The sequence below is a fragment of the Carettochelys insculpta genome, chromosome 8 (assembly GCF_033958435.1).
Source record: "Carettochelys insculpta isolate YL-2023 chromosome 8, ASM3395843v1, whole genome shotgun sequence".
Taxonomy (NCBI): Eukaryota; Metazoa; Chordata; order Testudines; family Carettochelyidae; genus Carettochelys; species Carettochelys insculpta.
Genome location: NC_134144.1, coordinates 69875960 through 69893326, shown reverse-complemented (window position 1 = coordinate 69893326; position 17367 = coordinate 69875960). Strand labels below are relative to the sequence as shown.

Genomic DNA, 17367 nt, shown 5'->3' with positions numbered 1-17367 from the left:
GCAGCAAGGCACTGGGCGTTCTGCGGTGATGAATATAACTAGGCTGCCACGTCCTGCCAGGAAACTGAGAAGCATTGTTGATGCTGGCTTGGACCTGGGAGAAACATAATGTACATGGGGGCCAGATGCAAGCCCGCACAGAAGTGGCTTGGTGCACAACGGTACTCATGATACAAACCTGTTCCAATGGCAGCACTTAAAACCAGGGACGGATTTCTCCTACTTGTGACTATCTTTGGACAAAAACAAGCCATATAACAGCAGCTCTTAATTCACTGCAGTCTGAACTTTTCCATTGTCAGGAGCAAGACTGGAGTAAAAGGTGTAGTGGATTTGCCCTGCAATAACTTTCAGACAGGAACGTTGGCACTCAATGCAGCTTCGAGCAGTCTCTGGCTCCAGAGTGGGGTGGGGGTAACTATTGTGACTTAAGGGCATGTCCACATTGCAATAAAATCCCCACCTGGCTTGTGTCAGTTGGCTTGAGAGTGAGTCAGCTGCCTTGGAACAACTGTGGATGTTTTACTGCAGTGTAGACATATACAACGGCATCACTGCCACCCGGCTTTCCAAGGGCCACAAAGGACAGAAACAATGACCCGGCCCTTCGGTCCCAAATTATGGAACATTTCACACAATGGGGTGTGCCTGAGAGGTTTCAGTTCAGCATGACTCAGACTCACTTAAGACAATATCACACACCCATTTCTACGCTTTAAGGAGGTGTTGTGTTAGGTGGCAATGTGGACATTTGTGAGATGTCAAAATCCATTTGCAACATCATTGTTTTAATGTGCCCCACCAAAGTCACCCTGTTTGACTTCAAGATTTCAAGGAAGCAAGGGGTGGCTGAGGCAACAAAATGGAGCAGCACAGAAGGCTTACACTGGAATGCATGCTTCTTTCAAGAGCAGACAGCTGCAATCAATTCTAATAACAACCATTCAGCCTAAAAATAAAGCTTCCAAAGGGAAGCCGAGGGGGAAACAGGAAGTGTCTGGTAGAGAGGACAGAGCTTTCTTTTGAAGAGTGCAATCCTTAAGGAAATGGAGGAAAATTTCCTCTGTGGATTAAGATAAAACACCAGCTAAATCCTACTGGTGGAGAAGATGGGTGGAGCAACCTTCGTGTCATGCTGGAGCAGACAGGATGATGACACCTGCTATCTGATCTGGGACCAAAGGCAGAACTTCTGACAACTTGTCTTATCCTCCTGTTTCATCTATAGTTCCTGCCTTTTTTTCTAGGAAAAAATGGTGCCGGAGCTCTAGTCTGATGATTCCTCATAGGGGTTAAGGTGTTCAATTTTAATAGCCTGGTACCCAGGCTGCTACGGGACTGGCGGTGAAAATTTCTCTGGTGTTCTAACAGAAATAAGGTGACAGAATTCCTGTTTTGGTGTGTTCCGACAGAAAAAAAGCCCTGGTAGCTGCCAGGTTGCCCTCAACCTAGTTATTTTATCCTGGCTGTCCAATTCTAGCCTCATTCAGCTCCTTGCAGCAAGAAAGCAGATTCAACTTTAAAAAGCACCTCAGGAAACGTATTTTCTTCCCTCCTGATTGCTGAGGTGCTAATGGGGAAGCATCAAAAGACAGGACAGGTAGGAAACAGGAGAAACCAGTTTTGAAGGGCCAATAAGATGACAGTGAACAAGGAACAGAAGAAAAGCAAGCGTGGGTTTGCTGAAGTAGGAAACTGAGAGCATCGCAGATTTCTGTGATCACTTTTTGAAAGCTGCGCTATAATGTTCAGTGATTAGAGAATATAATTCATGGAGAACCTGTTGCTTCTTTGGTGACCTCCCAGATCCAATAATATTTCAGCCTTCTTAAGGAGGGACTTCTTTAAGTCACCGTATGGTGACTTGCCTGCCTCGTGCGAAGGTTGCAGATCTCTCGAGGCATCTAGACAGACTTATGGGCAGTGCTGGGGAGGAGCCGGTGGTCGTGGTACATGTCGGTACCAATGACATAGGGAAGGGTAGAAGAGATGTTCTGGAGGCCAAATTTAGGTTACTAGGAAAGAGACTGAAATCCAGAACATCTATGGTGGCATTCACTGAAATGCTTCCAGTTCCACGCGCAGGGCCAGATAGACAGGCAGAACTTCAGAGTCTCAATGCGTGGATGAGACGATCGTGTAGGGAAGAGGGGTTTAGATTTATTAGGAACTAGGGACACTTTTGGGGTAGGGGGAGCCTATACAGGAATGACGGGCTCCACCTAAATCAAGGTGGATCCAGACTGCTGACATTAAACATTAAAATGGTCGTAGAGCAGTTTTTAAAATAAGAGGTGGGGGAAAGCCGATTGGTGCGGGGGAGCACGTGGATCGGACAGAGACTTCTCTTACATGAGGCTCCAGAGATAGGGATTCCCTAGAAGTTAGTCAGATAGGGAACGTGGGAAATAATATATGGGCAAGATCAGATGTGAAACAATTGCATATAAAAAAATCCAACGCGTCTGTGAAAGGCGGACGTATAAATAGTGGTAGTTTTTTAAAGTGCTTTTACACAAATGCTAGGAGTCTGTCTAATAAGATGGGTGAACTGGAGTACCTCATATCAAAGGAGGATGTTGACATAATAGGCATCACAGAAACATGGTGGAATGAGGACAATCAGTGGGACGCTATCATACTGGGATATAAATTATATCGGAAAGACAGAACAGGTCATGTGGGTGGCGGAGTGGTACTATATGTGAAGGATAATATAGAATCAAATGAAGCAAAAATCCTAAAGGAATCAAAATGTTCCACAGAATCATTATGGATAACAATTCATTCCTCTAATATGAATATGGCATTAGGAATATATTACTGACCACCTAACCAGGACAGTGATAGTGATGCTGAAATGTTAAGGGAGATTAGAGAGGCTATCAAAATAAAAAACCACAGTAATAATAGGAGATTTCAATTATCCCCATATTGATTGGGTACATGTCACCTCAGGACGGGATTCAGAGATTAAATTTCTTGATGCCTTAAATGACTGCTTCTTGGAGCAGCTAGTACAGGAACCCACAAGGGGAGAGTCAATTCTCGATCTAGTCCTGACTGGAACGCAGGATCTGGTCCAAGAAGTAACTGTTACTGCACCGCTTGGAAATAGTGACCACAATATAATAACTTTTAATATTCCTGTGTTGGGAAGAACACCGCAGCGGTCAAACACTCTGGCATTTAATTTCAAAAAGGGGAATTACACTAAAATGAGGAAGCTAGTTAAACAGAAACTAAAAGGTAGAGTAACTAAACTAAAATCCCTGGAAGCTGCATGGAAACTGTTTAAAGACACCATACTAGAGGCCAAGTTAAATGTATACCCCAAATAAAAAAACACAGTAAGGCTACATCTACACGTGAAGCCAACATCGAAATAGGCTATTTCGATGAATAACGTCTACACGTCCTCCAGGGCTGGCAACGTCGATGTTCAACTTCGACGTTGCGTGGCACCACATCGAAATAGGCACTGCGAGGGTACGTCTACACGCCAAAGTAGCACACATCGAAATAAGGGTGCCAGGCACAGCTGCAGACATGGTCACAGGGCAGACTCAACAGCAAGCCGCTCCCTTAAAGGGCCCCTCCCAGACACAGTTGCACTAAACAACACAAGATACACAGAACCAACAACTGGTTGCAGACCCTGTGCATGCAGCATGGATCCCCAGCTGCCGCAGCAGCAGCCAGAAGCCCTGGGCTAAGGGCTGCTGCCCACGGTGACCATAGAGCCCCGCAGGGGCTGGAGAGAGAGCATCTCTCAACCCCCCAGCTGATGGCCGCCATGGAGGACCCGGCAATTTCGACGTTGAGGGATGCGGATCGTCTACACGGTCCCTACTTTGAATGTCGAAGTAGGGCGCTATTCCGATCCCCTCATGAGGTTAGCGACTTCGATGTCTCGCCGCCTAACGTCGAAGTTAACTTCGAAATAGCGCCCGACGCGTGTAGCCGCGACGGGCACTATTTCGAAGTTAGTGCCACTACTTCGAAGTAGCGTGCACGTGTAGACACAGCTCATGAGACCTAACAAAGAACCACCATGGCTTAACAGCCATGTTAAAAAGGCAGTAGCCATGTCTACACGTGCACGCTATTTCGAAGTAGCGGCACTAACTTCGAAATAGCGCCCGTCACGGCTACATGTCTTGGGCACTATTTCGATGTTAACATCGACGTTAGGTGGCGAGACGTCAAAGTCGCTAACCCCATGAGGGGATGGGAATAGCGCCCTACTTGGACGTTCAACGTCGAAGTAGGGAACGTGTAGTCGTTGCGCGTCCCGCAACATCGAAATTGCGGGGTCCTCCATGGCAGCCATCAGCTGAGGGGTTGAGAGACGCTCTCTCTCCAGCCCCTGCGGGGATCTATGGTCACCGTGGGCAGCAGCCCTTAGCCCAGGGCTTCTGGCTGCTGCTGCTGCAGCTGGGGGTCCGTGCTGCATGCACAGGGTCTGCAACCAGTTGTCGGCTCTGTGGATCTTGTGCTGTTTAGTGCAAGTGCGTCTGGGAGGGGCCCTTTAAGGGAGCGGCTTGCTGTTGAGTCCGCCCTGTGACCCTGTCTGCAGCTGTGCCTGGCATCCTTATTTCAATGTGTGCTACTTTGGCGTGTAGACGTTCCCTTGCTGCGCCTATTTCGATGTGGTGCTGCGCAACGTCAATGTTGAACATCGACGTTGCCAGCCCTGGAGGACGTGTAGACGTTATTCATCGAAATAGCCTATTTTGATGTCTCCACATTGAAATAGGCTACTTCGATGTAGGCTTCACGTGTAGACGTAGCTAGTGAGAGAGAAAAGGGCAGCTTTTAAAAAGTGGAAGTCAGATCCTAGTGAGGAAAATAGAAAGGAACACAAACACTCCCAAATTAAGTGTCATAATGTAGTAAGAAAAGCCAAGAAAAATTTTGAGGAACAGCTAGCCAAAAATTCAAAAAATGATAGTAAAATGTTTAGAAGCAGGAAGCCCGCTAAAAAAGCAGTGGGGCCCTTGGACGATAAAGATATAAAAGGAGCGATCAAGGAAGACAGTGCCATTGTGGAGCGATTGAATGATTTCTTTGCTTCAGTCTTCACGGCTGAGGATGTTACAGAGGTTCCTAAATCTGAGCCAGCCTTTTTAGGTGACAAATCTGAGGAATTCTCCCAGATTGAAGTGACATTAGAGGAGGTTTTGGAGTTAATTGATAAGCTGAATAGTAACAAGTCTCCAGGACCAGATGGTATTCACCCAAGGGTTCTGAAAGAACTCAAATGTGAAATTGCAGAGTTATTAACAGTGGTTTGTAACCTATCCTTTAAATCCACTTCGGTACCCAATGACTGGAAGATGGCCAATATAATGCCAATATTTAAAAAAGGCTCTAGAGGAGACCCTGGCAATTATAGACCGATAAGTCTAACATCAGTACCAGGCAAATTAGTAGAAACAATAGTAAAGAATAAAATTGCAAGGCACGTAGAAGAGCACAGATTGTTGGGCAAAAGTCAGCATGGTTTTCTGCAGAGGGAAGTTGTGTCTAACTAATCTATTAGAATTCTTTGAAGGGGTTAATAAACATGCGGATAAGGGGCACGCAGTGGACATAATATACCTAGATTTCCAGAAAGCCTTTGACACGGTCCCACACCAAAGGCTTTTATGTAAATTAGGCGGTCATGGGATAGGAGGAAAGATCCTTTCATGGATCGGGAATTGGTTAAAAGACAGAAAACAAAGGGTTGGAATAAATGGTAAATTTTCACAATGGAGGGGGGCAACTAGTGGTGTTCCCCAGAGGTCAGTCCTGGGACCGATCCTGTTCAGCTTGTTCATCAATGATCTAGAAAATGAGGTAAGCAGTGAGGTGGCAAAGTTTGCAGATGATACCAAGTTGTTCAGAACAGTCAAAACCAAAAGGGATTGTGACGAACAACAAAAAGATCTCAGCAAACTGAGTGATTGGGCAGCAAAATGGCAAATGAAATTTAAGGTGGGTAAGTGTAAGGTAAAGCACATTGGAAAAAATAACCCAAATTACACGTACAACATGATGGAGTCAAATTTAGCTACGACAGATCAGGAAAGGGATCTTGGAGTTATAGTGGATAGTTCTCTGAAGACATCCACGCAGTGTGCAGCGGCAGTTAGTAAAGCAAATAGGATGTTAGGAATTATTAAAAAAGGGATAGATAATAAGACAAAAGATATCATACTTCCCCTATATAAAACTATGGTACGCCCACATCTTGAGTACTGCGTGCAGATGTGGTCTCCTCACCTCAAAAAAGATATATTGGCATTGGAAAAGGTTCAAAAAAGGGCGACTAATATGATTAGGGGTTTGGAACGGGTCCCATATGGGGAGAGGCTAGAGAGACTGGGACTTTTCAGTCTGGAAAAGAGGCGATTGAGGGGCGATATGATAGAGTTATATAAAATCATGAATGGTGTGGACAAAGTGAATATAGAAAAATTATTTACCTTTTCCCATAATACAAGAACTAGGGGACACCAAATGAAATTGATGGGTAGTAGGTTCAAAACTAATAAAAGGAAATTTTTCTTCACACAGCGCACAGTCAACCTGTGGAACTCCTTGCCGGAGGAGGCTGTGAAGGCCAGGACTCTATTAGGGTTTAAGAAAGAGCTCGATAAATTTTTGCAGGTTAGGTCCATAAATGGCTATTAGCCAGGGGTAAAGTATGGTGCCCTAGCCTTCAGTACAAGGGCAGGAGATGGATGGCAGGAGATAAATCACTTGATCATTGTCTTCTGTTGTCCTTCTCTGGGGCACCTGGCATTGGCCACTGTCGGCAGACGGGATACTGGGCTGGATGGACCTTTGGTCTGACCCAGTATCGCCATTCTTATGTTCTTATGTTAATGAAGTCTTTCTACACCCATATCGCCGTTGGTGATTTCTGTATACCTTCTGAAAAAACCTGCAGCGGACATGTGCCCCTATCTAATAACAGACTCATCTGAATTGGTTTGTGATCTTCTCAGGGCAAGAACTATGGTTTATAGCAGTGTTTCCTAAACTTTTTGAGACCACGGCACACCAACCGATAACATTTTTATGTGCAACAGTTTGAAAATATTCTGAAAAAAATTGTTGTCAGACAAAACACCCAGAACCGTATCTAGTAAAAAAACAAAATGAAGTAATTTAATCATGTAACAGAGCAATAGAGAAGTAGCATTGTATCTGGTTTCAAGAACTGAAAATATATACATGAGAAGTATGTCGTTGCTAGTTGCTGTGCCACCATGGCGCACATGCGAGTTGTTCATGGATCACCAGTGTTCTGTGGAACATAATTTAAGAAATACTGGTTTTTAGAAAACAATAATCTGTCTTATTAGAGTGCTATGGAAATAATAACCATTTCACGCCAGCAGCACAATGATTTTTTAAACACATTTACAACACATCCTGATTTAAACAAATCTAGTATGTTGAGTTATGTGTTGCCATTTGCCTACATTTGCAAACACATAACCATACTTAGGTTCAACTAATGTATAGAGGGCACACGGAAGGGTGTGTGATCTAGGGACTACCACTGAGGCATGGCCACGAAGAAGGATGGTTTTATAGTTGAGTGGCTGGTCTGGAGCTCAGCTGTGTGTTCCATAATCAGCCTTGACTTATTTCATGACTCAGGACAAGCCACTTGGGACCTGAATCCAGTGCCTGTCGATATTAATGCACGGATTCTCAATGAGTCAATGAGCTTTGGATAAATCCTTCTGCATTGCAGCTCTGTGTCTATGGAACAGCAAGAACAAAATATGGGAATGATCATATTTCCCTATGTCAGTGGGATGCAGTGAAGATAAAGTCAATGAATGCTCATGAGGTGCTTGTATATTATGGCATTGGGGGCATGTAAGTATCATGGATAGACAAGATAGATTTAAATTTAAACTTTACTTTCAAGGCAAGAAAAGACAGTGGTGTACTGGCCATAATCTTTATTGTATAAAAATGCAATTTTCCTCATTTTACAGACAGGGTAGAGAGAGACTAAGTGACTTGCCAAGGGCTTTATAGGAAGTCTGTGTTGAAGGAGAAAATTCAGCCTCCATCTTCTGATACCAGGCTAGCATTCTTTGATATAAACAGGGTTGGGATTTCACCTTTGGAATGCAACACCAGAACCAAGGGCAACTCCTGAAGAGGGGTTCCAGTGATGCAGAAATAAACATAGGTGGGTTTTGGACAGACAGAGTGGAACTGGAGAAGCTGCCCTGTGATTTCAGAATGTCTTATGTTCTAAGCATGTGATTTGCAAGAAATAAAGCTGTGTTTATGTGCTATCGAAGGAAAGTGTCACAAAAAACATTTTATTCTTTTATGACATTCTCCTCTGACCTCTCCTATGCCTTCTAAGCTAACAGGAAACAGGGAAAAAGTAAGTCCTAATGTAACCACCTCCAGGGAGACTCAAAACTGGGACTTCTGGAGCTTACAACAGGCCGCTCTACAGCTTGAGCTAAAGGCCAGCCACTGCTAATCGTTTGCTGTAAAGGACACTTAACCTTTCTCTGTGAAGTGGTCTAGGTACCACTAATATAGGACAGTTAACCACACATCTAGATGGATGTGTGGGTTACACTAAGAAATCCTAAGCAATCAGAAGTGGTAACGAACATCTGGTGGGGCAGCAAAGGATCAGATGGGTTGACACACAGTGGTGAAATGAAGCAGTGAGGAAATAGAAGGTTGTGATTGGACAGAAGGAGAAAGTCGGGAAGAGAGATGCAAAGAAGCATCATTCCCATCACTTCTCCCTCTAGCAAAATACAGTGGTAAAATTTTCTCAAGGCCTCTGCTTTCACTTCGGCTACTAACAGCTCTTAATTAATGGGAGGGGCCAAGCTCTGGCCAACTCAGAACATCTGGCTGTTTCAGGAATGCTTCTGAAGAAGCTGGACTCAGTTATAAGCACTGTGCAATGGTGAAAATCTGGCCCTTGGATAACAGAGACAGCTGAGTGGAAGTAAAAGAAAAAAATCATATTTGAGTCCATTATTCTGGAGCACTAGTATATATCCGCTAGTAGATGACCTATAAATGAACACATCGAGGGAATCGTTGTAAGCATTCTGTAGGCTAGATTCCTAATAATGATAATGGTCACATCGATTACGCAGGACCTGACAAGCCAAAGTGCTTAGGACCAACCCTATCTTTTGTACTCAGCCACGTCTGCTATTTAATGTCACGGGTGTGCATGTGAGATGTGAAGACTGCAGAACTCTGCTTTGGCCTTTCTGTCTAAAAGGCAGCCACCTCTGCGATGAAACACAGCAGCTGTTTAACAGCACTGAACATATACCAGACACCCCTTTTGGACAGAGAGCGCAGGGCACCGTCATATGCAATTCAAATAGAGGGGAGATATTTGGATTAAGGGAAATGTAGTTTAAAACTGGATTTGGGAAAAAGCCTCAGGCTGAGACTTTTGTTCAAGTAATTGGGGGCATTCTGTAGGCTAAATCCTACCTATAGCAGTCACTACCGACACCATTTGGGTAAGAGGGTTTCCAACCCTAGCAAACTACAGAACTTTAGTACCGGATGTGAGGAACAACATACTTCTCTTCTGTAGATTAAACAAGCCTCTTGTAGGCATCCTTCAGTCTGCACAGACTATGGATCGCGCCCTTTATAGTTTCAATTGAGGACTTCATTTACAGCGTCTATTGTGACTATGAAGACCCACACGAGAGTGACAGTCCTTGCTGCATCTCTTGCAGATGTGGTGGGTGTCTGGCAAGTCCTTATTGTGCTTTCTGTGCGCTCGCTTCTCCTCTGCTAGCTGTCTGATCTTCAACTCGCCCTTCTGAAGGCCCCTGTGTAACACCTGCCTCCATCTGCTGCGGTCATCTGCTAGTTCTTCCCAGTTGTCCAGCTCGATGTCTACCTCTCTGAGGTCTCTCTTGCAGACATCTTTGTAGCGCAAATGGGGGCGTCCGGGAGGTCTTTTGCCAGAGGCTAGCTCACCATACAGGATGTCTTTTGGAATCCTTCCATCATTCATCCTGTGGATGTGGCCAAGCCAGCGGAGTCGACACTGCCCGAGGAGGGTGTGCGTGGTTGGGATTCCAGCTTGCTCGAGGATGGCGGTGTTGGTCACTCTGTCCTTCCATGATATTCCAAGGATGCGCCTGAGGCAGCGCAAGTGGAAGACGTTCCGCCTCTTTTCCTGGAGGGCATACAGGGTCCAAGTCTCGCTGCCATAAAGGAGGGTGCTGAGGATGCAGGCTCTGTAGACTTGCATTTTGGTGTGAGTGTACAGCTTGTTGTTATTCCACACTCTCTTGCTGAGTCTGGACACAGTTGTCCCTCAGCATCTCCTCATGAGTTATGTGCTCCAGACCCCTAATCATTTTACTCACCTTCTGCTGGATTCTCTCTCCAGAGCATTATCTATCTCATAGAACTGGAAGGGACCTTGAGAGGTAATTGAGTCCAGCCCCCTGTAACCTCATAGCAGGACCTATCACCATCCCTCACATATTTACCTTTTTTTCCCAATCTATTTGCCCCAGCTCCCTAAACAGCCCCCTCAAGGGTAGAGCACATAACCCAGGGTTTACAAGGCCAATGTTCAAAACGCTGAGCTATCCCTGCCCCCTACACTCTTCCTGCAATGGGGGTGGGGGATCAGAATTGGATATAATACTCCAGATCCAGCCTCACCAATGGTGAATAAAGAAGAATAATCTCTTCTCTAGATATGATAGCAATGTTCTAACTAATGCAGCCCAGTACACCATTAGCCTTCTTGGCTACAAGGACTCACTGTTGGCTCATATTCGTCTTTTCATCTACTGTAATCCCCAGGTCCTTTTCTGAAGAACTGCTGCTTTGCCAGTTGGTTCCCAGCCTGTAGCAGTTCTTGGGATTCCTCCAGCCTAAGTGCAGGACTCTGCACTTCTTGTTCAACTTCATCAGATTTCTTTTGGCCCAATCCTCCAATTTGCCTAGTGTGGCACTAAGAATGCCAGCTACTGAGGTACTTAAAAGAGCCCTGTACAGCTTGGATTCTTGTTGTATGCTTATATGCAGGCCAAGCATCAGCTCTCGGCTAGCCGTAATATTAGTACCTTTACTTATGCTAGGCAAGGAATGACAATGAGTGTGCTGATGTTACTGTGTACAGTTAATAGCTGCCACATGGACACAAGTGGATGTCTGTTTTCTTGTCTGCCAAAAAAGGCTTTCAATTCCACAGGCTCTGGGGGCAGTTAGTGAACCTCTAAACTGCAGGGGCAACAGAGATTTAAGTGCTAAGCTTTCCAGATGGCAAACTTGATGTGGATGTCCAGTTTGCTGACAGTGTTCTTTTGTCACACTAAAGACATAAGTAGGTTCGGGTCAGGAAGGAATGTGAGTAGTTAAATGACAATAAGTGGCCCTTTGGACAATAGAGAAATAAGGATTCTTTGCTTAAAGCTTCTGGCAGATTCCCCCTGGGCCGGAGATGAGTGTGCAGTGTAACAGGAGAGAGAATCGAAAGGTACCCCCAGCTCACCTGGCCTGTGTAAATAATAGACAGAATAGCAGCTCCTGCACTGTGTGGAGCAGGGCCGACAGCCACTGTGGCCTTGGAGGCAAGGTCGGAGCAGGACATGGCCCCCTGCCCTGGGAAGGGGCGGGGCCAAGTGCGGAAAGGGTGGAGCTTAGGGCAGTCAGCCATGCGCCCCCCCCACTCCTTTAGAGCCACACATGGAGTGGTGGCACAGTACTACAATGGTGTTGCAAAGGAGGTCAGAGCTCCAGAGGCTGCTGCTACTTTGGTCACGGTTCTGGGCCCCTTTGAAATGCCAGGTCCCAAGGCAATTACTCTCTTCACCCTACTCCCCACAGTCAGCAGGCCTGGGTGAGCTTCTCTAATGCAACACTCAGTGGGAAGGGAGAGAGGAAAGACCTCAAGGAGGGTAGATAGGAGGTAAAACCTGCTCTAGCATGGGATCATGAAGTTGTCCTTCCACTTGAGGGTAGTTAGCTGCACATCACACAGGGCTCTATATCAGGACATACCGAACTTCAGGAGTAGCCTTTATGCCCTGATGGGTCACTGGACCTTCCCACCCACCTGTTCTACATGACTCAACCAGAGGAGAGAGGTTAACATTGTTATGAGGGCAAACAAGTAACATCACCAACATTTCTACCAAGAAGCTTTTCACTGGGCTTCTGCGGCTATATAAATAACAGCTCTGTAATGGTCAGCCCTTACAGGGTTAAAAAAATGGCAACCACCCCACTACACTGCACAGATAATCACCAACAAGTAACAGCACCATTGCCACACCAGCATGCCATTTGTCCTGCCTACCTTCAACCTTGCCCACGGTGAGCGATTTGATGGCCTTGAAGTCAATCTCTGAGAGGTTCTGCTTGAGTTTGAGAACTTGATCAACCTGGAACAGGCCCATAAACACAGTTAGTTATTGCTGCATTCAGAGCCCTAAAGTTGCTTTAGACCAGCCTTTTAGGAAATGTGTACAGTGGAAACAAGTAATACCTGCCTGCCATCGAGGGCAGAATTAACATGTTTTAATTCTGCAGGGAAAAGCTAAAAGGTGTGTCAGAGTATTTGTACAGCAGGGCTTTAAAGAAACCTCTCCTGCAGGAAAACTAAAAACATTTGACAAGTGCTTGTGCCCCCACTGAGAATTCTTACCTACTAATCTCTGACTGCAGCAAGCAGGCAAACAAATGAAGCCTAGCTGGAAATTGGCTGCCAAGGATTAGCACAGCATGGGAAAAGCTGTCACATTAGAAGATCGGTGTGTGGGATAAATCCCAGCCATCACTAAGAAGCTTGCATTAGACGCAGATCAGAATCAGGTCCACCTACTAAGTGTTAGATTAACTTTGGCAACCCCGAGTATAGTTTTTATGCCAAGGCACTGAAACTGAAGAAGGTGTATGTTCTCTCACTCTGCCCCTTCTTTACCTCTGTTTTCCTTTCCTGTCTCTGCCCTTCCTTCTCCTCTAATTAATGACAGCCACAAAATACTGTTCAGCCCTAGCAAATAAGCAGAAGCTTGCCAAAAAGCTGCCAGAATTCCCCCGGGAATGAGAGAACAAGACATTGCTGTGCACTCGCTCCCCTTGAAAAACAAGATAGAACAAAGTTACTTGTTTGCCCTACAAGGGCCTGGATTCAGCGTAGCTTCATGAAGGGACCACAAGAATTACTGGCTTGGAGTGGGTGTCGCCTTTGGGGTTCTCGTCAACTGATGGGAGATCGTCACAGTTCATGGGGTAGATGCATTTCACAGGCTGGATTTTGCCCTTGTTACTAAGCTGAGCATTTACACAGCGAGTCCTGATGAAGTCAACAGACTTATCAGTATGGCTATGTCTACACAGCAAGGTTACTTCAACTTCCCTAGCATCTGCACAATGCAACTGCTATTTTGAAATAATTTCAAAATAGCGGTTAGCTTATTTTGAAATAGGGAAACCCCATTCTATGGCTGCTTCTACACAGTGCCTCATTAGCATAATGACAGTCACATGAATTTCAAAGCGCAGACTTCGAATTGCAGATTGAACGTGTAGATGTGGGCAGGTTCGAAATAAGCGTCACCACTTTGACATTCCCTTACTCCGACAGAACTAGATCAGGTAAGGGAATATCAAAGTGGGGCACTTATTTCAAAGCTGCCCCATCTACACTGTCAATCCGCAATTTGAAGTCTGCACTTGGAAATTCGTGCAGCTGCCATTATGCTAATGAGATGCTGAATATGCACATTAGCGCCTCTTAGTCTGCTTCGAATTGCCTCATTACCATGCCACCTCCAATGGGAGGTGGCATGTGTAGAAGCAGCCGCTGAGGAATACAACTTACTTCAAAATAGCTATTTTGAAATAGGGGCTATGTAGACAGGGAATAGATTCTGTTTTGAAATAAGCCAGAGTGTGTCCGATGGCTCTATTTCAAAACAGGCTCCATTGTGTGTAGATGCAGTATTTTGAAATAGCTGAGGGCTATTTGGAAATGCATTTTATGTGTAGCTGCGCTATTTCAAAATAAGTTATTATGGAATAGCTCTTCTGGAAAAGCTTATTTTGGAATATGGCTGATATGCAGACATAACCCTATGTGTGTAATAGTCATATACTTTAACCCTATCAGTACTTCCTCCCTCTCATGTAGTCACACTGTGGGTCACATTCAGCTTGAAGACACATCCCCATGAAGGCATATTTGCCCTGTTCAAATTGGTAAATATACTGAGCCTGAGGAGGTTATGGAGGGAGTGCTTGTGACGAGGCTGCTGACAGTGGTATCTGTCATGGCTATTAGATAGTATCTCCAGTGACCTGAGGTGTAATGCTAGATGGGAAGACTCTGAGCTGCTACAGAGAATTATCTCCCAGGTGTCTAAGATCTTGTGCAGGGGTTGGGAAGGAATTTTTTCCCATGGGCAGAATGGCCGAGACCATGCAGAGGGGCAGGTTTGAGTTTCTCCATGGCATGGGGCATGGGTCACTTGCTTTTTTCAACTGGAGTAAATGGTGGAAATTACGTAACTTACAAGCCGTGTCTACACGTGCACGCTACTTCGAAGTAGCGGCACTGACTTCGAAATAGCGCCCGTCATGGCTACACGCGCCGGGTGCTATTTCGAAGTTAACTTCGACGTTAGGCGGCGAGACGTCGAAGTCGCTAACCCCATGAGGGGATAGGAATAGCGTCCTACTTCAACGTTCAACGTTGAAGTAGGGACCGTGTAGTCGTTGCGCATCCCTCAACTTCGAAATAGCGGGGTCCGCCATGGCGGCCATCAGCTGAGGGGTTGAGAGATGCTCTCTCTCCAGCCCCTGTGGGGCTCTATGGTCACCGTGGGCAGCAGCCCTTAGCCCAGGGCTTCTGGCTGCTGCTGCGGCAGCTGGGGATCCATGCTGCAGGCACAGGGTCTGCAACCAGTTGTCGGCTCTGTGGATCTCGTGTTGTTTGGTGCAAGTGTGTCTGGGAGGGGCCCTTTAAGGGAGCGGCTTGCTGTTGAGTCCGCCCTGTGACCCTGTCTGCAGCTGTGCCTGGCACCCTTCTTTCGATGTGTGCTACTTTGGCGTGTAGACGTTCCCTTGCAACGCCTATTTCGATGTGGTGCTGTGCAATGTCGATGTTGAACGTCGACGTTGCCAGCCCTGGAGGACGTGTAGACGTTATTTATCGAAATAGCCTATTTCGATGTTGGCTTCACGTGTAGACGTAGCCACAGTCTTGGAGATTTGAGGACTTCCATAACTGTGACAGAGGTTATGGCACTGTTGCAGGACTGGGTGGGTCAGGTTCTGTGATCATGATGGTCCCTTCTGGCCATAAAAATCTAATAATCTGCATCATATGCATTTTTTCAGATTATAATCAACATATCATGTGACAATTCAGTCTGGTAAGAGCTATGTTCTGCAAGCATTGCTCACAGTGGCCACGTCTACACATGCATGCTACTTTGAAGTAGCGGCGCCAACTTCGAAATAGCGCCCGTCATGGCTACACGTGTTGGGTGTTATTTCGAAGTTGAAATCGACGTTAGGCAGCGAGACGTCGAAGTCGCTAACCCCATGAGGGGAGGGGAATAGCGCCCTACTTCGAAGTTGAACGTCAAAGTAGGGCACATGTAGCCGATCTGGGTCCCGCAACATCGAAATAGCGGGGTCCGCCATGGCGGCCATCAGCTGAGGGGTTGAGAGACGCTCTCTCTCCAGCCCCTGCGGGGCTCTATGGTCACCGTGTGCAGCAGCCCTTAGCCCAGGGCTTCTGGCTGCTGCTGCGGCAGCTGGGGATCCATGCTGCAGGCACAGGGTCTGCAACCAGTTGTCGGCTCTGTGGATCTCGTGTTGTTTGGTGCAAGTGTGTCTGGGAGGGGCCCTTTAAGGGAGCAGCTTGCTGTTGAGTCCGCCCTGTGACCCTGTCTGCAGCTGTTCCTGGCACCCTTATTTCGATGTGTGCTACTTTGGTGTGTAGACGTTCCCTCACAGCGCCTATTTTGATGTGGTGCTGCCCAACGTTGAAGCTGAACGTCGACGTTGCCAGCCCTGGAGGACGTGTAGATGTTATTAATTGAAATAGCCTATTTCGATGTAGCGTGCACTTGTAGACGTAGCCAGTGAATCCTTTGCTCACAACCACTAAGTAGATATTTCCATCAAACCTACTATGTTACGCCTGTTGAAATTAACAAGACTATTTGTGGCATAAGATACTACTTGAGGTTGTGTGCAGGGACAGAATCAGACCCTGAAAGAAAACTTTGATACCTGAATGATGAGTTCTTTTCCTTCTCTGTTGATCTTCACATGGTGTAACTGCCGGTTGGCAAGGTTTCCAGAGTCAATGGAGAAAATGTGGAAGCCATCCGTACTCAACTTGTATCGGAGCTGTAAGCTTCCTTAAAAGGAAAGCACAATTCCACCTATCAAATGTGTGTCCCTAACTACATATGGTTCAATAGCTTTGTACAGTACGCAACATTAATTTATTTTAATAAAATGAGTGTCACAAGTTAAAGTGATAATAAAGACCTTAAAAATAATAAACCCGCCCTCAAAATTTTATAAAAAGTACGACAGACAATTTGTTAGAGGCTTTCTACATACCAACTTACAAATTCTATTGTGCAGAAACATAATGGAAACAATCAAGCAAATAACTTATATTAAAGGAATATGCGTTTCTCTCTATAGGTCACACTTTTTAACTTTTGAACAATATGGGATCTACGTTAGATTCTTTTGTATGAATGATCTCTTCCACCAGGGGGCATACAGGTCTAGAGCTGTTCCATTACAGTTAATATCTGCAGTTTTATTAGTACTCTACAAGAAGACAGTAAAGCAAAATGTAATGGACAATGTAGCAGACACCATGTAGTACTTTTTTGTTTGAAAATGGGAGTGGTTCTAATTCACGTTATGGCATTTCTTTTTAAACACAAAGCCCAGCAAATCTTTCTGTGATCTTTTCTAATAAAACATCAGCTGTGGCTGCCCACCAGTTGCAAAACTAAGAAACCAACAGATGTGCAATGTAAGGAAGGATATGTATCACTTTCAGTCATTCCGTAAAAAGAAAAAGAAGCCGAAAATTATTTTAAAATTGCAGTGAAAAAAATGCACTGACTGGTTTCTTTTGTTTGCTTCTTGGACGAGTGAAGAACAAGTCTTTCCAGTTTAGCACGTAACTGGTTAAAAATAAAACAAAATAAAATTCTGAAAATCTTTGAGGCTTTCTGGCACGTCAGTCTGAAACAAACTGAACATTTTTGGTCCTACTGACTTTTAAATTTTACAGTAAACTCATATCTGGCATTCTATTATCTGGAATTCTCAAAT

At 45.4% G+C, this 17367-nt stretch overlaps 1 protein-coding gene across 1 annotated transcript in view; it reads right to left on the bottom strand.

Annotated features, from left to right (window-relative positions):
* Positions 1–17367, bottom strand: part of CNTNAP5 (contactin associated protein family member 5) — a 490877-nt gene that overhangs the window by 50922 nt on the left and 422588 nt on the right. Inside the window, exons 20-21 of the mRNA XM_075001278.1 lie at positions 16294–16424; positions 12347–12431 (exon numbers count right to left, since the gene is read on the bottom strand). Coding sequence (XP_074857379.1) covers positions 12347–12431; positions 16294–16424 — 216 coding nt within the window. The remainder of the gene's footprint in view (positions 1–12346; positions 12432–16293; positions 16425–17367) is intronic.